General features: G+C 45.0%; 1 protein-coding gene across 2 annotated transcripts in view; it reads left to right on the top strand.

The window, feature by feature from the left end:
- Window positions 1-3,997, top strand: part of LOC115206168 (Na(+)/H(+) exchange regulatory cofactor NHE-RF2) — a 62,291-nt gene extending 58,294 nt beyond the window's left edge. For both annotated transcript variants that reach the window (XM_029772829.1, XM_029772840.1), the window contains one exon: window positions 596-3,997. In XM_029772829.1, coding sequence (XP_029628689.1) covers window positions 596-763 — 168 coding nt within the window. In that variant the 3' untranslated portion in view covers window positions 764-3,997. The remainder of the gene's footprint in view (window positions 1-595) is intronic.
- Window positions 3,998-23,614: the final 19,617 nt, after the last annotated feature.

Here is a 23,614-nt window from a genome sequence, read left to right as displayed (position 1 = left end):
TATTATCAGAATTACACATCAGGGTTCTATTTCCATTCATTAAATTCAGGAAGTAAACTGAGGTCTACCAATTTTACCATTCCCACATTTGACCAATTCCAAATCATTGAGCAAATTAGAAGAATTGGAATTCCCTGTATGTGTAGCTGGTGTAGAGAGTCAGGCGCAGGACAGCAAATATGAGCAATCAACGTACTTATACTCAAAATGTCAAATATACAAAGTAACAAATACACTCACACCATGACGACCGAAAATACAATAAACAATCACTCACAAAAACCCATGGGGGAACAGAGGGTTAAATAATGAAACAGTAATTGTGGGATTGAAATCAGGTGTGTAAAACAAAGACAAAACAAATGGAAAATGAAAAGTGGATCGGGGGTGGCTAGAAGGCCGGTGACGTCAACCGCCGAACGCCGCCGAACAAGAAAAGGGACCGACTTCCGAAGTCGTGACATTCCCGTTTACTTCCTGAATTGACTGAATTGAAATTGAATTGCCCTCAACCCTGCCATGCGTGTGTATGTCAAGCCACACTATAACTACCACGTAGTCTCCGATATTAATCTCTGTCTGTCTGTCTGTCTAGCTGGGAGAGGACGAGGCGGCCCGTCTGATGGACCCGTTTGCTGAGATCGGCCTGCTCCTGAGTCCCACAGCGGCTGAGGCCAAAGAGAAGGCCCACGCCAAGAGGGCCAAGAAGAGAGCCCCTCAGATGGACTGGGACAAAAAACACCAGCTCTTCAGCAACTTCTGAACTTTTCTGCCACCCAATGAGAGAAGCAGAGAGACTGTCGAATTTGACATTTCTGAAAGTTACCTTCAACATCCCTACCCGTTACCCCACCACCACTACCAACCAATCCAACAGAAGAGAATACGCAGATAGAATGTTGTTCTCTGAACGTTGGCAATCCAACACCCACTCCCTCCTGCTTCCAAAATGGACGGGATGGAATGATGGACATCTCATCCTTTACCCCTCCTTCAACCCTCCCTTCTTCCACCCTTCTCTATACCCCCATCCCACCCCAGAGAGAGCCTGTCTGCTGGACTGGAATTGTCTGCTGGAATGGACTGGAATAAGAGACTCAAGATTACCAGCTTCTTCTGAATCCTCCAATCATCATCGCTCTTTCCCTAAACCATCCAATGTCCCTCTTCTTCTACAACTAACTCCCACCTTCTCTGAGGACTGCTCTGGAGAGAGGAGGCACTTATTTTTATATTTAGAAAGTGGAAAACCACCATAATAGGTGTTAGCCAGCCCAGCTATATGGAGTATGGGGAATATGGACTATGTTAGATGTTTGTGAACACTGTGACCGGATCTTAAACATTGGGGTTTGTTTTGACCCTGTAAGAGAAGGAACGTACGCCCAAAGATGGATAAAACTCTTCCTCCCATGATCCTCCTGTGATTTTATTGTGTGATCGATGGGCCTCTGACTTCAAGCATTCACTCACCAGGAAAAGCACGAACTAGAGGCTGAATAGCATTGCTTCTGTATCATCTCTGTTTGTATTTGTATCAAAGCATCTGTTTTCTCATAATGTCATAACATTTCCACTTTGCTCCCTATGTTGGATATGAACTGGTATTCATAGATGGTGTTAACAATGCATAGACAATCAAAAGCCTCACTCCATCCATACCTCCCTCTCAATATGATAGCATTTAAGATACATTGACTAAATGCATACATACATGCACACACACAAGCCCCCTATGATTCTCTAGCCTATATGCCTGCTTCACTCATTCTAAGGCAGTTTTAGTTTATTTAAGGGACCCTTATCTTTATAACATCAATGACATCCTCTCCACTATTTCATATCCCAATGTCCCCGACATAGAAATAGAATTACTAGAACGGGAATTCCTCAATCAAGTTTAAAAGAGTGACTAGATCAAGTGTTGAGTTTTGAACACTGCCTGTCTAGTACACCAGGGGGTGCTAATAAGACACACAGCAACATGAAGCCACTACAGTACACTGCTCAGAGATGTATGAGGATTGGGACATGAAAGTACCATAGAAGGAGAAGATAGCCTGGGGATGATATGACCACTTTAAAGATGTATGAGATCTATGTAACACCTTGTAACATTTACGTAAAGCCTGCAGGTATGTGTTATTACTAGTTATGAGGATCTATCATGCTTTATTACCTGTTATGAGCAAATATAATGCTTTATTAATTGCTATGAGCATGTATAATGCTTTATTACTTGTTATGAGCAAATATAATGCTATATTACTTGCTATGAGCATCTATAATGTTTTATTACTTGCTACAGTATGAGCATCGATAATGCTGTATTACTTGTTATGAGAAAATATAATGCTTTATTACTTGTTATGAACATCTCCATCTATGAGCCGAACACCTTTATATGCAAAAGTATAGATACAAATAATGTATGAAATACCAAGATGGATATTGTACGGGATTGAAAGTGAGCCCAGCGTATCAAAGAAAGCTTACATCACTCAGTGTTGATGTGATGTTGTGGTAATGTTATGCTCATGTTGTGGTAAAGTGATGACAGACTGACATAGTGCTTGTATCAGCTACTCCAGACTGGGCTGTCTTTCCGTTTCACTTCAGAAGGGAAGGACACAGTTATTTTTGTACAACATGTCTGAATGCTGTGGATTATGGATCGGCTGTGGTATCAGGGGCTTTGGTATGTGAGTATAGCCTGGTCGCAGATCTATTTGTGCGTTATCTCCAACTCCTATGGTCATTATCAAGAGGCGTCACACAGCAATAGCCATAGGAGTTGGTAAGACAGCACAAACCAATCTCGGACCAGGCTACTCTGAGCTATGGGGCTAGGGGCTCTGATCAGTGGGCCTGCCCAGTGGGGGCTGTGGTGGTGGGGCAGTGGGGTGTGTGGGAGAGGCCTATCCTGGAGGTCAGACTCAGAGATGCTCTAATGAATGAGACCAGGGGAGCCACAGGACTTACAGGAGATTAGTCCTAGCATAGGATAGCATGGGGACAGCTGTCCTGCACACAGACACACACCAGACCAAACCACTGGCACGCGTCATAGGGGGGTGAAGGTCAAGTTTATCTTACTGTGTGTGTGTCATCCACTGTTACGGATAGTAATCTCAGGTCCCCCCGGTCGTTCATATTGTGGTAGGATCTACACAAAGAGAACACTCCCCAGACCAAACCACTGCTACATCTCATACGGGGGTGAAGGGAGATAGAAGGGAAAGTTTGTCTCTGTGTCATCCATTGTTACTATTCACCCAGGGTCCGTATAGTGCCGATCTAGGATCAGTTTTGCCTTTTAGATCATAATTAATAAGATTATATGGACAGGAGCGACCTGATACTAGTTCAGCACTCCTACTCTGAGACACTTTCTGAATACGGGCCCAGGTCCCCCCTGGAGGTTCATATTGTGGTAGGATCTGAAATGCAGGTCCCTGGTTGGGCTAGGTCTGAGGTACAGGCCAGGGTCAGCTGTGCTATGCGGCGCCGACACCACACTTAGGACGGAGAGAAATGTCTGATCTGTTCTCATATATTGCACAATCCATTTTTTGTTAATACGCATATTGTCATTACTATTACTCATAATAGTACAGAATTTTTTATTTTTTTTTCTCTGGTTTCCATTTGTGATCTAGCACCAATGTGTTTGCATAAGGGTTTTTACTATTGGTCCATATGATAAGCTGACCGTTAAACCCTGAGCAGAATGGTATATGACCCATGTATATTTACATTTTAGTCATTTGGCAGACGCTCTTATCCAAAGCGACTTAAAGGAGCAATTTGGGGTTAAGTGCCTTGCTCAAAAGTTTGTTGACAGATTTTTCACCTAGTCGGTTTGGAGATTCAAACCAGCAACCTATCGGTTACTGGCCCAATGCTCTTAACCACTAGGCTACCTGCCTCCCTACAGTATATATATGGCAGGTTGTATTTTTTCAATAAAGTGTGACAATCTCCTTCTGGACTATATGACATCATCTCAGTGTCATCCCTTCTTCTGTAAGTCTGTTGTCTCTGATACTAGTGGGGGGGGGGGGTCATCTGTTCAATGAGCTAATCTTCCCACAGCTGTGATCCAGGAGTTCTCAGAGTAACTCCTCCTCTTCTCTCTCCGTTTGTCTCTCTCAATCTTCCCCCTTCTATCTATCTCCCTCCCTAATGTCCCGGTCCTCCTTCATGTTCTCTCTCTCTCTCTCTGTCCCCCTCGATCCCTAAGGATTATGTCAGTGTTGGCATACAGTTTCACTTCGTTTCCAGAATTCTCTTGTGCCTCTAGCTGCCGTGAGTACTCGGGCCCGTTAGAGGTCACGCAGAGGTCCAGAGTGTGTGTGTGTTGGAGGAGTTTGTTTGTGTCTGTCTGTCTGTCTGTCTGTCTGTCTGTCTGTCTGTCTGTCTGTCTGTCTGTCTGTCTGTCTGTCTGTGTTCAGTCAAGTGTGAAAGAGTCTCATTATATAATGTGTGTCCTTTATTGTCTACTACGGTGCTTCAGCAGCAGCATTCAGAGCTTCCCAGCATGTTTGTACTAGACTCAGTAGACTGGTATTCAGAGCTTCCCAGCCTGTTTGTACTAGACTCAGCAGCCTGGCATTGAGCTTCCCAGCCTGTTTGTACTAGACTCAGCAGCCTGGCATTCAGAGCTTCCCAGCCTGTTTGTACTAGACTCAGCAGCCTGGCATTCAGAGCTTCCCAGCCTGTTTGTACTAGACTCAGCAGCCTGGCATTCAGAGCTTCCCAGCCTGTTTGTACTAGACTCAGCAGCCTGGCATTCAGAGCTTCCCAGCCTGTTTGTACTAGACTCAGCAGCCTGGCATTCAGAGCTTCCCAACCTGTTTGTACTAGATTCAGCAGCCTGGCATTCAGAGCTTCCCAGCCTGTTTGTACTAGACTCAGCAGCCTGGCATTCAGAGCTTCCCAGCCTGTTTGTACTAGACTCAGCAGACTGGCATTCAGAGATTCCCAGCTTGTTTGTACTAGACTCAGCAGCCTGGCATTCAGAGCTTCCCAGCCTGTTTGTACTAGACTCAGCAGACTGGCATTCAGAGCTTCCCAGCCTGTTTGTACTAGACTCAGCAGTCTGGCATTCAGAGCTTCCCAGCCTGTTTGTACTAGACTCAGCAACCTGGCATTCAGAGCTTCCCAGCCTGTTTGTACTAGACTCAGCAACCTGGCATTCAGAGCTTCCCAGCCTGTTTGTACTAGACTCAGCAGAGACACTCTGACTGACTGGTGCCTAGTGTCTGTGTATCCTCCTACGCTTTCCCAGAAAGCCAGTCATGCATAGGTCAGAGGTCTGCGACTGGTCAAGTTAACGGTCAGACAGTGAGAACACAGTGATGACATGGTTACATGGGTCGTATTCATTAGGGCACACAGTAGCAGAATGTTTTGAAACTGAAAACAAAAAGGAGCATTTCTAATTGAGCAAGTCTCTCCCTGTTCAGGCCGTTTTCCTTGTATTTGTCATTTAGCAGACACTCTTATCCAGAGCGACTTACAGGAGCAATTAGAGTTAAGTGCCTTGCTCAAGGGCACATCAACAGATTATTCACCTAGTCGTCTCAGGGATTCAAACCAGCAACCTTTTGGTTAATTGCCCAGCGCGCTTAACCGCTAGGCTACCTGCTGCCCCTCCACTTGGTTCCTAGTGAATACAGCCCTGTTGTGGGAGCACAGTGATGACATGTACACATACCTATTGTCATTGTTGAGGCTGTGTCTGAAATGGATGTGGAGGTGGTGAGGTCTTTCCAGAGTCAGGTCAACAAATAGACAAGACGTGGGCTGTGTCTAAGAGATTACTAAGATGTTATGTTGACTTTGTAAATCCTAACCTCAACAAATAGGCAGCATGTTCAAAGCATCCCTATATCAGCAGAACCATCAGAGTTACAGACATTGAAACCACCAGAAACCACTAAAAAGACATTCTCTGGTCACATACAGTTAGGCTTATCTACATTTACCTCAGCTGTTCACTAACTGTAAAAAAAAACTGTACACTAACAATTTTAAAAAACAACTGTACAGTAACACTCAGAAACACAATACACATTCAGTCAGCTAGGTGGAGCAACGGCAACAGTGCAAACTAGTGTGTGTGTGTACACGCATGCATGCTTGCCTGTCTGCCAACATGTGTGTTTGCGTACGTACGAAGGCGCGCGTGTGTGTGTGTGTGTGTGTGTGTGTGTGTGTGTGGAGCCCGGTACATCCAGTGCCATACCTGGTCTTTGTGGTAATGCGATGCCACACTAGGACACATTAAACCCCCCAGAGGCGCTGGTGGAGACCGACTACGTTCTAGATGTGAAGCCAGGCAACATGAAAGGATGGACAAGTTCAAAGCAGGCAGCAATTTATCAGAGCAGTAAAAACGGATAAAGGATCCACAGGTGATCATTTCTATTCAGTCTGTCTATACAGGCATGTTTAGCCTCTTCTATTCAGTCTGTCCCTGTCTATGCAGGCATGTTTAAACTCTCATTGTTGTTGGGTTTTGATGAGTGATTGCTCTCTTTCCCTATGTGTCTGTCTTTTTCTTTCTCTCTCTGCCTCTATTGTGCTCTCACTCTCTCGCTCTCCTCAAGAACATCTCTTTCCCGTCTTGCTCACTCTTTGCCTCTCTCTATTTCTCTCTCTCCCCCATTCATCCCTCCCTTCCTCCATCCATCCCTCCCTTCCTCTCCTGCCCTGCCCAGGTTGGAGTAGGGCCCCAGTAGTGCCAGTAGGGAAGCTGTGCCCAAGAGGAGAAACCGGAGCCGAGCCACGGAAGCACACGGGTAGAGGAGGGGGAGAGTAAGGGGGGAAGAGGAGGCGGGAGTCTCCGTAGCCATGGTGACTGTGTGTTTTTGTTAGCGGTGCGTGAGTCAGCCGAGCGATGAGTCACAGTCAGGAGGAAACACACATGGAGGCACTACAGACACACAGACACACTCACATGCACTCCCACTCACTGTGGAGCCAAATAAGGACAACTACACTAACATGCACACAGAGAGAGTAGAAAGAGAGAGGAGAGGAGAGAAGGAGAAAGGAGCATGAATGAAGAGAAGGAGAGGGAATAAGTAAGTCTGACTATGAAAAAGAAAGAGAGAGAAGCACTGAACGATTAAAAAGAGAGACATGCAGAGAGAAATACAAAAGAAGGGAGTAGAGAGAAGAGAGAGTGGAACCACAAGCAGACAAATGTGGATGGATGGAAGGAGGAGAGGAGAGAGGGAGAGGTTGGAAGAGGGCACGGGCACATACCTCTTCCCAGGGGCACACTTTATGAGGGATTCAGGGCGGAAATGAACACACCCTGTTAGTGCACACCTTGGCTTAGCTGACTAATCCTACAGTTACAGACTTAAGGCAGTGATTCCCAACTCCAGTCCTCCAGTATCCCCAACAGTACACATTTGTTTGTAACCTCAGACAAGCACACCTGATTCAACTTGTCATCTAATCATCAAGCCCTCAACGAGTTGAATCAGGTGAGTTTGTCCGAGGCTACAACAAAAATGTGTACTGTTGGGGATACTGGAGGACTGGAGTTGGGAAACGCTGCCTCTAGGGATTGTCCTATATGCCTACACATATACAGTTCCCTCCTGAATTATTGGCACCCTAGGTAAATATGAACAAGAAAGGCTGTGAAGAAATGTCACTGTTGTTTGTCAGCTTGATCTCACACTCAAAATAAAATATGGATCTAACCTTTAATTGAATTGATATTGTTTAAAGAAAAAAAATCATCAAGAAAAAATAACTTTATTCAAAAACATGCGTGTCACAATTACTGCCACCCCTAGAAATTCTTATGAACAAAATCTAATTGATGTATATTCCGATTAAGATTTGACTTTTTAAAGTTTATCTGATTCTATGGGAACTCTTAAGTGGTCATCCATGACTTCCTGTTTCACTGGGGAATAAATATGCGGTGACACAGGCTAAACTCCCTTAGTCATCCTTCAACATGGGAAAGGCCAGAGAACACACAAATGAAATGATACAAAAGGTTGCTGACCTTCACAAATCAGGCAATGCCTATAAATAGATAGCTACACACCTGAAAATACCCATCTCCACTATTAGGGCAATAATGAAGAAATGTAAAACAACGAGCTGTGATGAGCCTGCCTGGAAGAGGACACAAGTGTGTTTTGCCCCCACGCACAGTGAGAAGGATGGTTCATATTTGGAGAATTGCAGAAGTTGGTTACATCTTGGGGTCACCAAGTCTCTAAAACTACAATTAGACCCCACCTCCATGCCACCAAGTTATTTGGAAGGGTTGTCAGAAGAAAGCTTCTGCTGTCACCAAACCACAAGCGTAAGCTTTGATTGGAACCAGATTCTATGGTCTGATGAGACTAAAATAGAGCTTTTTGGCCACAAACACCAGAGGTGGGTTTGGTGTAAAAAGAGCCATGGTCATGCAGAAAAGAACCTAATCCCCACTGTGAAGTATGGTGGTGGATCAGTGATGTTGTGGGGCTGTTCTACTTCCAAAGGCCCTGGAAACCTTGTTAGGATACCTGGCATCATGGACTCTTCAAGTACAAGGAGATTTTAGGCCAAATCCTGTCTGCCTCTGCCAGGAAGCTAAAACCGTGTCGTCGCTGGATCTTCCAGCAGGACAACGATCCAACACACACCTTCAAATCCACATGAAAATGGTTCACTGACCATAGAATCAAGATTTTGCAATGCCATCCCAATCCCCTGACCTAAACCCCATTGAAAACCTGTGGGGTGAGCTGAAGAGGAGAGTCCACAAGCAAGGACCAAGGACTCTGAATGATCTGGAGAGTTTCTGTATGGAGGAATGGTCTCAAATCCCTTCCTATGTGTTCTCCCACCTCATCTAACATTATAGGAGACGACTCAGAGCTGTTATCTTGGCAGAGGGAGGGTGTATTCGACCACCTTGTCTAACATTATAGGAGATGACTCAGAGCTGTTATCTTGGCAGAGGGAGGGTGTGTTCTCCCACCTCGTCTAACATTATAGGAGACGACCCAGAGCTGTTATCTTGGCAAAGGGAGGGTGTGTTCTCCCACCTCGTCTAACATTATAGAAGATGACTCAGAGCTGTTATTTTGGCAGAGGGAGGGTGTGTTCGACCACCTCGTCTAACATTATAGGAGATGACTCAGAGCTGTTATCTTGGCAGAGGGAGGGTGTATTCTCCCACCTCGTCTAACATTATAGGAGACGACTCAGAGCTGTTATTTTGGCAGAGGGAGGGTGTGTTCTCCCACCTCGTCTAACATTATAGGAGACGACTCAGAGCTGTTATCTTGGCAGAGGGAGGGTGTGTTCTCCCACCTCGTCTAACATTATAGGAGACGACTCAGAGCTGTTATCTTGGCAGAGGGAGGGTGTGTTCTCCCACCTCGTCTAACATTATAGGAGACGACTCAGAGCTGTTATCTTGGCAAAGGGTGTGTTCTCCCACCTCGTCTAACATTATAGGAGACGACTCAGAGCTGTTATCTTGGCAGAGGGAGGGTTCTCCCACCTCATCTAACATTATAGGAGACGACTCAGAGCTGTTATCTTGGCAGAGGGAGGGTGTGTTCTCCCACCTCGTCTAACATTATAGAAGATGACTCAGAGCTGTTATCTTGGCAGAGGGAGGGTTCACAGTACTACATGTACTAAATGCAGGGATGGTAATCATTGTGACATTTATGTTTTCGAATATAATAAAGATTTTTTAAACTAAATAAACGGTTCAATGCAAATTATATTTTGACTTTAAGATCAACCTGATAAACAACAATTACATGTATTTTTTCACAGCCTTTTTGTTCATATTTACCTATCCTAATCTATATAATAGAGTGGTGTCTGATTTTAGTCCTACACCTACACACCAAGAGATGAACACCATCATCTATATAAAAGACAGGTTTCAAAGCTCTTAGAGAATTACCCAGAAAGACTCACAGCTGTAATCCCTGCCAAAGGTGATTCTAACATGTATTGACTCAGGGGTGTGAATAGTTATGTAAATGAGCTATTTTGTATTTCATTATCAATACATTTTCAAAACTTTCTAAAAACATGTTTTCACTTTGTCATTATGGAGTATTTTGTGTAGATGTGTGAAAAAAATGTGTTTTATCCATTTTGAATTCAGGCTGTAAAATAAATAAAAATATGGATTAAGTCAAGGCGTATGAATACTTTATGAAGGCCCTGTATCTTAGATAACTATCTAAGATGCACCAAATACATTTTCTCTAGCTCAGGGCTCCAGCTGTGCATTTGGTTTGCTAACTTGCTCGCTATAGGTAGCTGGCTTGCAAGATCAAGCTTCTTATTTACAGCAGAGACAATCAATCCCCTGCTGGATCAGGTGTGAGTAGCCTTTTGAGATACTGTAGTTGTATAACTTTATGAGCTGGGTTGTCTATCCATGCATTTAGTTTATGTCTGCTTGCGCTAGTTAGCATTTAGCTAGCGTCGGCTATAGCAATTCACTAGTAATTTGATAGCATTTGTTAGCATAAAAAAAAACGTTTGGAAAGAAATAGAGCTCTTTTTTATGTTTGGAAAGAAATGGTGCCCCTTGTGTTCACTACCGGTAATACCGTATACAACAGTATGGTACAGGAATGGTATGGAAATCTGGATACTGCTCAGCCCTAGTAAGCCCTGCTCTGTTCTGTCCTGTTCCCTTCCGTGACATACATCTCCTGTTTTTACACTATCATAAAAGCAGTGATATACTCAAGTACTCAACACTGAACATCATACATTTTTTCTCAGAGTGTCCCCGACTCCCCAACTGATGCTAAGATATGCTATACAACTGCTTTGCAGGACAGCCAATGAGATAGCAGGCCATGCATGGCTATAAGTCTTTACTATTTCCTGACCATGTGACCTGACCACCAAAAACTCCTACTAAGGCCCTATAAATAGTCTTCTAGCCCAGTCAGTATGGCATCGACAAGATGGCATTACATGTTCTACCATATGGTCCATTAGATCAGGAGGCTAATTGAAATGTAAATATGTCATATGCGCAACTGTTTGTTCTGTGTGGCCTGCCATCCATCTGTTGTATGTCATGGTAATGGTAAAGCAGACAATTCTATTAATATGGGGTTGTCCATGCAGGACTGACATTGTTACAACAAACACTTCTGACTGGAGTGGGAGGTCAGTGGGAGGTCAGTGGGCAATGAAGAATAATACATGGATTTTAACACAGAGAGCGGTGGGGGGGGAGGGAGAGAAAGAGAGAGCGAGAATGTGACAGAAATCATGAGAGAAAAAATTGTGTGTGAGAGACTTAGAGAGATAAGTGTGTGCGTGCATGTGCCTATTTACTTGCATAGATGCCTGCGTATGTGTGTGCCCGTGTGTGTGGCACGCCCGTGTGTGTGTGTGATAGAGAGACCTTGCAAGAGCTATTTGATTGATGAACAAGAGGAAGTCACTGGGCTTGTGTCATTACAGATGACCTCAGACAGTTGAATGGAGGAACAGAACACAGACTTCCCCCCCCACCTCAACAGTTTACTCACACCCACACAGTTTTACAATTAACTCAGTCACTTCACTAGGATACCACTGCAATATATTCAACACAACACATTTCATTTCCTTCCTTTTCATCACCGTCACTGCTGTTTCACCACGGCTTGCAACACTACAGTTGTGGGTTGGATTCTCGTAGGGTCATGGATATGGTTTCCACAAATAATAAAATACGTGTTGTTTGAAAAATACATACAAACTTTATATAAAGTCTTCAGCTAAATGACCATATCATCACCATCACTATCATGCTCATCATTATAGTTGTCATCATCATCATCATCGTTATCATCATTATCACCCTCTCTTCCCAGTGTGTTGTTCAGCTCTGCTGGAGTAGTCGACATAGAAATAGAATAACTAGACTAGACAGAGAATAGCTTCTCTAATCATTCCCAACATGACCTCATCTCTGGAACATCCACACCACAGTGTCTCTATTAGTGAGCTGAGATTAGTCTGTGCAGTGTTCATAACATGCAGTGTGTGTGTATGTCTCGGGACTGGGTGGAGAAGCCCTTATCAGAGGGACAGGAGTCAATATCATTTAATTACAGATATTAACTAACTAAGTAGAGAAGGAGACAGAGAGAGGGTGAGGGATAAATGAGAGAGGAGAGGGGGAGCAGGATAGAGAGAGAAAGAGAAATATTAAAAAAGGGAAGGAGAAAAAGGGAGGAAGGACAGAGAGAGGAGAGAGGAGAGGGAGAACGAGGAGAGAGGAGAGGGGAGAACGAGGAGAGAGGAGAGGGGAGAACGAGGAGAGAGGAGAGGGGAGAGGGAGAGGGGGTGGCAGAGAGAGGAGGGAGAAGAAGGAGAGGGGAGAGGGGGAAGGAGGATGGAGGGGAAGAGACAAAAGGAGAGAGGGCAGAAGGATTGAGAGAGGGAGAGAAAAGGGGGATGAGGGAGAGAAAGGGGGGGATAAGGGAGAGAAAAGGGGGATGAGGGAGAGAAAAGGGGGGATAAGGGAGAGAAAAGGGGGATGAGGGAGAGAAAAGGGGAGATGAGGGAGAGAAAAGAGGGGATGAAGGAGAGAAAGGTGGGGATAAGGGAGAGAAAAGGGGAGATGAGGGAGAGAAAAGGGGGGATAAGGGAGAGAAAAGGGGAGATGAGGGAGAGAAAAGGGGAGATGAGGGAGAGAAAAGGGGGATGAGGGAGAGAAAAGGGGAGATGAGGGAGAGAAAAGAGGGGATGAAGGAGAGAAAGGTGGTTATGGCAGGATATATTTAGCCAGTGAAGGGGTAGAGGGCGGTCTCTTCTCAAGGGGTTTTCCAGGGTATATTTAGGCTAGGCCTCCACTAAAAGAGAAAGAAAAGGAATGATGTGCTTACAGTACAGAAGGACCACCAGTCTGATGTAACACTGTGCAATAAGGGACACACACGCCCCACTTTTCATCAGGGACACATGCTTCTGCTAACAAGTTAACAACACAAGACGGATTTTAGACTGCCAAATACCACAAGGCAACTGTGGACCCCATTTTATTTCAATATTAAAACTCCTTGAGACTTTTCAACACGTCCACCGACACTCAACTCCCAGACACCACAAACGGAGTGGACAGGGGGTACCGTCAGGAGCCAGTCTACAAGTCTGTTTTCCCCACACAAATGTAGCTAACGTAGTGAAAATTAAAGAGAGTAAGACAGACACCGCTGAAAAGTGACGCTAATAATAATGAGGCCAAAGCTGTGCGGTCTCAGTAGCATTAACGATAATAGCATGCGTACTGGCCGGGGAGCGGTGAGTGGAGAGCGAGCAACGAGCCGCAGTGACGTCATTGTGGTTCCACAGCACTTCCTGTCTCTGCTCTGCTGCAATGTTTGTGTGTCTTGTCTCCATGGCGACTGCCAACACATAAATACCAGAGAGAGAGAAGAGAAAAAGAGGGAGAGAGAGAGGGCGAGGGAGAGAGAAAGAAAGAGAGCGAGGGAGAGAGAGAGAAGGAAAGAGGGTGAAGGGAGAGAAATAAAGTGAGTGAAAGAAATGAAAGGAGAGTGAAAATGAGGACAAACTCATTACCCACCAAAGTCAAGTGGACCCAATCTAGCCCTCAGTGACTGGCTAACTGGACCCAATCTGGGCCTCAGTGACTGGCTAACTGGACCCAATCTGGGCCTCAGTGACTGGCTAACTGGACCCAATCTGTCCTTCAGTGACTGGCTAACTAGACCCAATCTGGGCCTCAGTGACTGGCTAACTGGACCCAATCTGGGCCTCAGTGACTGGCTAACTGGACCCAATCTGTCCTTCAGTGACTGGCTAACTAGACCCAATCTGGCCCTCAGTGACTGGCTAACTGGACCCAATCTGGGCCTCAGTGACTGGCTGAGGGAGGCATGATGGTCCTGACTTTACCACCCTGCACTGAGCCTGGAAAGCATTCTGTTGACGTGGTACCAAGAGAACAGAGACTGTGACCCCAAGTGCCCAGGTCTGGGTCTGTTCTGGGTCTGGTTTGGGTCTGGGTCTATACAGTGCCTTAGGAAAGTATTCAGACCCCATCAATATTTCCACATTTTATTACATTACAACCTTATTCTAAAAAAAATCCTCATCAATCTACAAACAATACCATAATGACAAAGCAAAAACTGGTTTTTAGAAATTTGTGCTAATTTATTAAGAATAAAAAACTGATATCACATTTACATAAATATTCAGACCCTTTACGCAGTACTTTTTTGAAACACCTTATGCAGCAATCACAGCCTTGAGTCTTCTTGGGTATGACGCTACAAGCTTGGCACATTTGTATTTGGGGAGTTTCTCCCATTCTTCTCTGCAGATCCTCTCAAGCTCTGTCAGGTTGGATGGGGAGCATTGCTGCACAGCTCTTTTCAGGTCTCTCCAGAGATGTTCGATCTGGTTCAAGTCTGGGCTCTGGCTGGGCCACTCAAGGACATTCAGAGACTTGTCCCAAGGCCACTGCTGCATTGTCTTGGCTGTGTGCTTAGAGTCATTGTCCTGATGGAAGGTGAAACTTTACCCCCAGTCTGAGGTCCTGAGTGTTCTGGAGCAGGTTTTCATCAAGGATCTCTCTGTACTTTGCTCCGTTCATCTTTGCCTCGATCCTGACTAGTCTCCCAGTCTCTGCCGCTGAAAAACCTCCCCACACCATGATGCTGCTACTACCATGCTTCACCGTAGGGATGGTGCCAGGTTTCCTCCAGATGTGATGCTTGGCATCCAGGCCAAAGAGTTAAATCTTGGTTTCATCAGACCAGAGAATCTAGTTTCTCATGGTCTGAGAGTCTATAGGTGCCTTTTGTCAAACTCCAAGTGGGCTGTCATGTGCCTTTTACTGAGGAGTGGCTTCCATCTGGCCACTCTACCATAAAGGCCTGATTGGTGGAGTGCTGCAGAGATGGTTGTCCTTCTGGAAGCTTCTCCCATCTCCACAGAGGAACTCTAGAGCTCTGTTAGAGTGACCAAGGCCCTTCTCCCCCAATTGCTCAGTTTGGACAGGTGGCCAGCTCTAGGAAGAGTCTTGGTTGTTCCAAACTTCTTCCATTTAAGAATGATGGAGGCCACTGTGTTCTCGGGGACCTTCAATGCTGTAAACATTTTTTGGTACCTTTCCACAGATCTGTGCCTCGACACAATCCTGTCTCAGAGCTCTACGGACAATTCCTTCAACCTCATGGCTTGGTTTTTGCTCTGACATGCACTGTCAACTGTGGGACCTTATATAGACAGGTGTGTGCCTTTCCAAATCATGTCCAATCAATTGAATTTACCACAGGTGGACTCCAATCAAGATGTAGAAACATCTCAAGGATGATCAATGTAAACAGGATGCACCTGAGCTCAATTTCGAGTCTCAAAGCAAAGGGCCTGAATACTTACGTAAAATTTCTACAAACCTGTTTTCTCTTTGTCATTATGGGGTATTGTGTGTAGATTGATGATGATTTTTTTAGAATAAGGTTGTAACGTAACAAAATGAGGAAAAGGTCAAGGGGTCTGAATACTTTCCGAAGGCACTGTGTGTACCGTAGTAATAATATTGATTTGTAGAGCAAAATGTAATGGAAAATGCACCCATCTTACTCAGAGTATCTTACAACAGTCATGTTTAGGAGGGCGTATAACTATGAACATTGCAGATAGAAAAGTCATAGAGCTGACTCTACATGACAGAGGAGTATGTCTCTTCTACACCATACATCTCTATCTGAATGTTCCATAACATTTTGCCTCACTGAATGTGACCCAGGTCTGCAATGTAGTAGCCTGGGCCGCCAGTATTCAAAAAGTACCTTAGAGTAGGAGTGACAAATCTAGGATCAGTTTAGTCTTCTAGATCATAATGAATAAGATTATATGGGCAGGGAAGATCTGATCCTAGATCAGCACTCTTACTTTGAGACGCTTTGTGAATACGGGTCCTGGTCCTAGATCGGTATGGGCTTTAGCCAATTAGTCCTCTGCATGACAACGGTAGTCAGAGGAAGTTGGTGAAAGCATGCATTCAGATCTGGGACCAGTCTAGCAAAACCTTCAAAGAAGTTTGCTGAAACACATACAGATCTGGGTCCCATCCTCACTGAGTCTCAGTGTATTCCCAGTGTAGAGTGATTGAGAGATGAGGGAGTGGAGTTAGGTAGTAGTTCGGTCCAGTGGAGGGACGTCTCTCTCCACTCTCTCAGAGGAAGACCTATTTCCTCTCTGGAATGCTTGTATAATTAGATCCCTGCTGTCATGACAACCAAACGGGATCTTTTTTTTCGTATCCCGGGGCTGAGTTTAGAGTCACTTATAGTTGTGTGACTCACTGTCTGAGACACACTGACTCTGACACTTCACATGACTACCTCTCACACACACACACACACACACACACACACACACATGCACACACACAACAGACAATTACTCTCACATTCATTTTGAAGTCAGATTCAAAAAGATAAGTATTTTAATTTTGGAAAGTACTTGGAAATACACTTGGAAAGTATTGGCATGCATTTGAAAATACTAAAATACACTACACACCCATGCATTTAACCCAGATATTTGAAAATAGTACTTAAAATAAGTAAGCTATTTATAGGAAAGTATTTTAAAATACTTCCAATAGAAGAAGTTGATTCGGGCCAGATTATTTAAAAATGCTCAAATACACAGAAAATGTGTATTTAACTAACAAATAATCTAATACACATTTTAACCCAGGTCTGACACACACACACACACACACACACACACACACACACACACACAAGAGTCACATGTTACACATTTCTCTCAATAAACTCTGAGCTGAAGGTGCAAACTGACCCAGCGTGAACATGTACTGTAACATAACGTCCACATTCATTACACTGAACTACAACTCCTAAATGTTGCAAACAGGCATTCCTTTATGACCTCCCTACCCTTTACACACATACACTCCACAGACACACACACTGACACACACACTGAGCACACAATCCCATGCATGCACCTTGCACTGTGAACCTGGACCCTCAAGGACACACTCACACTCTACTTGAGCTTTGTTCTAGATTATAGCTCTGCAATCTATATTAGGACTCACATGATGACTTTTTCTGTCTAGACCATGACATTTCATATGCTACGACAGAGGAGCCTTCTTAGTGCTGAGACACACCACTGATTCAGTATCAGGGAGACATTACAGACAAATTCAGCCCATCTGACCCTGACGCACTCACGCACGCAACAAGTTATTTTTCAGACAGGCCTTACACACATACACTCACACATGTACATAAACACACACACACACTCACACATGTACATACACACACACACTCACACATGTACATACACACATACACTCACACATGTACACACACACACACTCACACATGTACATACACACACACACTCACACATGTACATACACACACACACACACATACACATGTACATACACACACACACACACACACACACACACACACACACACACACACACACACACACACACACACACACACACACACATACACACACACACACATACACATGTACATACACACACACACACACACACACACACACACACACACACACACACACACGCACACACAAATAGATACACACACAGATACACATTATTACTGACATACACAAACAATACACGCTTCCCACAATTCAAAAGAAGTTCTATGACAACATAACACTCACACATGTACATACACACACACACTCACACATGTACATACACACACACACACACATACACATGTACATACACACACACACACACACACACACACACACACACACACACATACACACACACACACATACACATGTACATACACACACACACACACACACACACACACACACACACACACACACACACACACACTCACACATGTACATACACACATACACTCACACATGTACACACACACACACTCACACATGTACATACACACACACACTCACACATGTACATACACACACACACACACATACACATGTACATACACACACATACACATGTACATACACACACACACACACACACACACACACACACACACACACACACACACACACACACACACACACACACACTCACACATGTACATACACACACACACACTCACACATGTACATATATACACACACACACACACACACACACACACACACACACACACACACACACACACACACACACACACACACACACTCACACATGTACATACACACACACACTCACACATGTACATACACACACACACTCACACATGTACATACATACACACACACACACACACACACACACACACACACACACACACACACACACACACACACACACACACACACACACACACACACACGCACACACAAATAGATACACACACAGATACACATTATTACTGACATACACAAACAATACACGCTTCCCACAATTCAAAAGAAGTTCTATGACAACATAACAAATCCACACAAATCCATGAACATTATCAAATTTGTCAACCAAAAGACCCATTTCAAGACAAATATATCTCTGTTATCATCTGCCTTACGGTAAGAATCATTACATATGCCTTTGTTAGTGTTGCTTAGAAACAACAAGTGTGTGTATATGTGTGTGTGAGCGTGTGTGTGTGAGGAATGTGTAACGTACACTACACACTGTGCTTACAGGGGCGTGGTCATCTAAGTAAGGCTCTTTCCTCACACACTACCCACCCTGAGGCTTGTGGCGGTAGGGGAGGAGTGGATGGAGGGAGGAGAAGAGAGAGTAAGGAAAGTCGTAAAGTCTTTAATAGCCTCTCTCAGAGGCTCGTCTTACCCGCGGGTGAGGAGAGGAAGGAGGAGGCAGGGAGGGAGGCTGTGTCAACACTGGACAGGTGCGGACCAAACCACACAGGCCCTCTCCTTCCCTCCCCGCCCCCCCAAGAGTTACCAACCACTGAGCCTCACAGAGCCATGAGGACTCATAAAGATTGTCGTCCCTAAAAAATCTAAACGAGCACCTGTTGCTTCACAACAAAAACAGAAAGTGGAAACACATGATAGAATCAAACTTAATTGGGAGGCTTAAAAACAACAGAAAGAAGGGCCTCCCGAGTGGCGCAATGGTCTAAGGCACTGCAGCGCAGCGCTAGCTGTGCCACTAGAGATTCTGGGTTTGAGTCCTGGCTCTGTCACAGCCGACTGTGACTGGGAGACTCATGGGGCGGTGCACAATTGGCCCATCGTTGTTAGGGGAGGGATTGGCCGGCAGGGATGTCTTTGTCCCATCGCGCACTAGCGACTTCTGTGGTGGGCCGGGCACAATGCACTCTGACATGTTTGCCAGGTGTACAGCGTTTCCTCCAAACACATTGGTGCGGCTGGCTTCCAGGTTAAGTGGGTATTGTGTCAAGAAGCAGTGCAGCTTGGTTGGGTTGTGTTTTGGAGGATGCATGGCTCTCGACCTTCGCCTCTTCCGAGTCCGTACGGGAATTGCAGCGATGAGACAAGATCGTAACTACTAATTGGAAACCACGTAATTGGGGAGAAGGTGTACATTTTTTAAATAATAAGTAAAAACAACAGAAAGACAAAAATATGAGGCTTATTGAATTTGTGGACTTTGGTTCATAGTTTTCCACCTCAAGCATAATCTGTTACTGATGCAGTAACACAAAATAAAGAGCATAAGTCAGTGACTTCCATTGCAAAGAAAACAGGTCAACCTAAAACAGTAAAGTATGTTAAGCATGGGCCAAGACATTACACAATGAACACCCCATAAAATGTTATCCTCTCAGCCCAGGCTAAGTCTTGGTGAAATAGCATTGCCCCTTTATTACCAGCATTACAGCTAATTGCCTCCCTGCCCTCTTTCCTGTGTGTTACAGCGATGTGGGGAAGGGGTGGACCCAAGCTTTGACGTTTACAAAAAGGAATCCCTCAATGGCTGGGGCTGGGCTGCCCGACTCACTCAACCCGTCTGGCTCCCAGACACACACACACACACACTCACACACACACTGTCTACTCTGGGAGAGAGACAGAACAGAGAGAGAGAGAGAGAGAGAAGGAGAGACACTGCAACCTTGAAGTTCAACTCAGTCTCTGGGAGAGAGAGAGAGAGGCAAACAGTCTCCTCTCAGGTATGTAACACTTATATCTTCTATCACATAGGATGTTCTTTTTTTACCATTGTCCCAGATAATGGTCTTATTGGATTATTGACGACTTTAACTTTGTTTTGTTTTTTAAGTGAGGATGTAGGCCTAGGTGTATGTTCCTAACAGGGGAGGGAACCACTTCACTTTTCACCAGCTGTTTGTACAACAACCTGTGGATCAGGCTTTTAACTTTTTCTAGTGAACGGTGGATATGCTTATCTGGATCTGCTACTCAAGTGTCGTTTGGATAAGCGACATATCGCCCTGATCTAAGAGTAATCTCTGCCGCCAATGTGAACATCCACCCAAAGGTCATGCTGTACATAGTTTCATTGTCTGTGACAGTCTGTCTAGTCTGTCTAGTTTGTCTAGTCTGTCCGTATGTCTGTCCGTATGTCTGTCCGTCTATCTATCTATCTGTCCGTATATCTGTTAGTCTGTCTCTTGCTCTCTCTTTCTGTAAGTCTGTCTGCCTATCCGTCCGTCTGTCTGTCTACGTCTGTCAACCAGCCCTGAGTTAGTTGGGGGCTGAGAGACAGAGCTCAGCGGATGTCATAAAAAGTTTGTTGGAAAAGCAGGCGAGAGAAGGACGTGGAGCAGACAGAGAGAGGGAGAGAGAGGGGGAGAGAGAGGAGAGCTCTGAACATTCCTGTCATTGTTCAGAAGTCCTGTAAGTCTGCTACAGCAGCCCAGAGAGGAGAGAACCTCCATGAAAGGGAATTATACAGATCACGGTTCTAGTCAAGGGTTTAGCCAGCCAGGATGTCTGTCTCTGGCTATCTGGCTCCCCCTCTCTGGGGCTCTCAGCATGGGTCTCTACTGGAGCTAACTGGGCCTCCAGTCCTAGACCTCCAGGCAGAGGGAGTGGTGGGGGGGTGATCATTTATCCTCTCACACTGTGCTCATTAAGGCTGCAAGTGTCACCGGACATTGGGGAGAGGGGTGGAGGAGCGGAGGGGTGGAAAGGTGGAAGGGCGGATTGTGACGAAGAGGAGAAAAATAGATGGAAGGGAGAGAGAGGAGAGGGAGGTGGAAGAGGGCGAGGAGAAGGAGAAGATGAGGGGCTGGAGCGAGGCCTGGTGTTTGGGGTGTCTAATTTGGGGTGTCTGCGTGTGTATGTGTGTGTGTGTACGTGTGTGTGTGTAAGGCGGCGTGGGCGTCCGTGGCAAAGTACGGTGGTGGCGGGGTTTGGCAGGGGATAAGGCCCAGGGTAGGGTTACAGCCGCTGGGCTGAAGGGAGAGAAGGATTGGCCGGGCTGAGCTGGGCTGGGTTCTGGGCTGGTACGGCCATCGAGCTTTTCGTCTGGAAATACTTTTTATTTTCATACTAATGTACCACGTGATGCGTTCCCTTGGTTGTTGGTTCGACTTCCAGTGAACTTTGAATTGGCTTTGATTCTGTTACCGCTGTTAAACATAACAATGACATTGACATCTTTCTGTGAATGTCCTTGAATGTCACGGAATCAGCACTAACTATGCCCTCACACGCATGCAAACACACACACACACACTTACTAGGAGGAAATGGAGGCAAGCACACACAAAGGAACGGGTGTGGTAGTGTATCAAGGTGTGTAGGTCTATAGAACTAGGTTAAAGCGAGTGTACCACACAGTGATTCCGCTGTGTCACACACACTACTTCAGATCTCTTGATTGAAGGACTGATTGAAAGGCTTAAGATGATTCATGGTAATTTACGGTAGGCCTCATCCTGTTTGTTACGATGTCATCTTAGCAACACCCCTGATCCCTGCTTATTTACAGTATTGAGCATCATGTAGATCATAGGAATACAGTAGTTTTCCATAGTAACACATAGAAATATAATTCAACTAGACATTATGTTCCAGTCTATATTTATCTGTCTATGTACAGCAGCGGAGGCTGTTGAGGGGAGGACGGAGCATTCACTCCATTCCAGACATTATAATGAGCCGTCCTGCCCTCAGCAGCCTCCACCGATGTACAGTTTGCTGTAGTCTGGAAAAACACAGTATTACACTTTGGTGAAAGTAGACCATAGTGGTACGGTTGGTCCAGTTGGTTCTGTATAAGCTAACGGGAGCCAGTTCACACCACCAAGTTGAGTATGATGTCAGGCTGCTACAGTATCGCTTTGGATTCTGTTCTCCTTTTATGAGTCGCTAAGGTCAGAGTGCTGTTAACACACTCACTGTGTTTGCTCTAAAGGACATTGTGAAAAAAATGCTGTTTGTATATTGATTATATGCATACTCTGTGTGCATTGTACTCTGAAGTGTACTCAGCAGTGTGTGTGTGTGTGTGTGTGTGTGTGTGTGTGTGATAGGCTGCCTGGATAGGAACACAGGGAGAAGATATGTGTTGAGACAACACACATTGAGATCCAGCTGTCTTCACAGAGTGTTTTCCACTTAGCGTTATGCCCTTGTGTAAATGCTACTGCTCAACTCACACACACACACACACACTACCCAAATATCTGAGAACAGAGAGATTGGTGGCAGGAGGTGTCCACGTCTACACATAGAGAAACACACACACACCCTATACTCTCTTTTCCATATACACACACATAGGCTACATACGTACGTATGCATGCACAAACACACACACACACACACACACACACACACACACACACACACACACACACACACACACACACAGGAACAGCTTGTCATTGCTAACATACATCTGCTTCTGAACATCACACAGTCAGTGATTACATTTTCCTCCAATTCTTCGCTTCGCTCGGGATTCACAAATTACCAAATGATGATTAGTTGAGAATTAGCCAAAACTCGTTGACTCAGAATGAGAGAGAGGGGGAAAGCAGTGAGAGATATTAGCCGTCTATCCCTTGAATAAGTGTTTGAGGTGAGGCGGCAGGGCGGCGTGCGTCACCAGCCATGCTGTCATTAAGAGGAGAAGAGGGAAGGAATGAGCTCATATACTAACGGCTGGGGGTTAGAATGGGGAAAGGGGAAAAAGAAGGCCCCAATGGAAAAGATGGGGGGAGAGAGAGAGATCCAGCTAGGAGATGAAAGGACATATGGGTACACAGCATAACTGGCTGATATGCTGCCAGAGAAGAGTTTCAGTTCTGGTCTTTCTTATAAGGGCACTGACAAAGACCTTGAATGACCTTCTGTCTCCAGGAGACTAAAGCTTTAGTAAATATTATGAACATGAAACTGTCTTGAAGGCAAAGTTATTCATATGTAACTCATACAGTTAGAAGCATAGATGCAATAAAAGACATCAGATACAACTCAATGATAAAAGGCTAGACATACTGTAGCCTAAATTGTGAAGAAAATTGAGTATTTCTCTAAATCAACTTGCAGCTTCCCTGTGTCCACTGACATGTGAACCAACAACAGTGGCCCTCAATGATGCAAAAACGATAACTCAGCAGGTAATTGAATCAGTCCC

This window comes from Salmo trutta, chromosome 1 (genome assembly GCF_901001165.1).
Source record: "Salmo trutta chromosome 1, fSalTru1.1, whole genome shotgun sequence".
In the NCBI taxonomy this organism is placed as follows: domain Eukaryota; kingdom Metazoa; phylum Chordata; class Actinopteri; order Salmoniformes; family Salmonidae; genus Salmo; species Salmo trutta.
The sequence above is the reverse complement of the archived record's forward strand: the minus strand, read 5'-3'. Positions and strand labels throughout refer to the sequence as shown.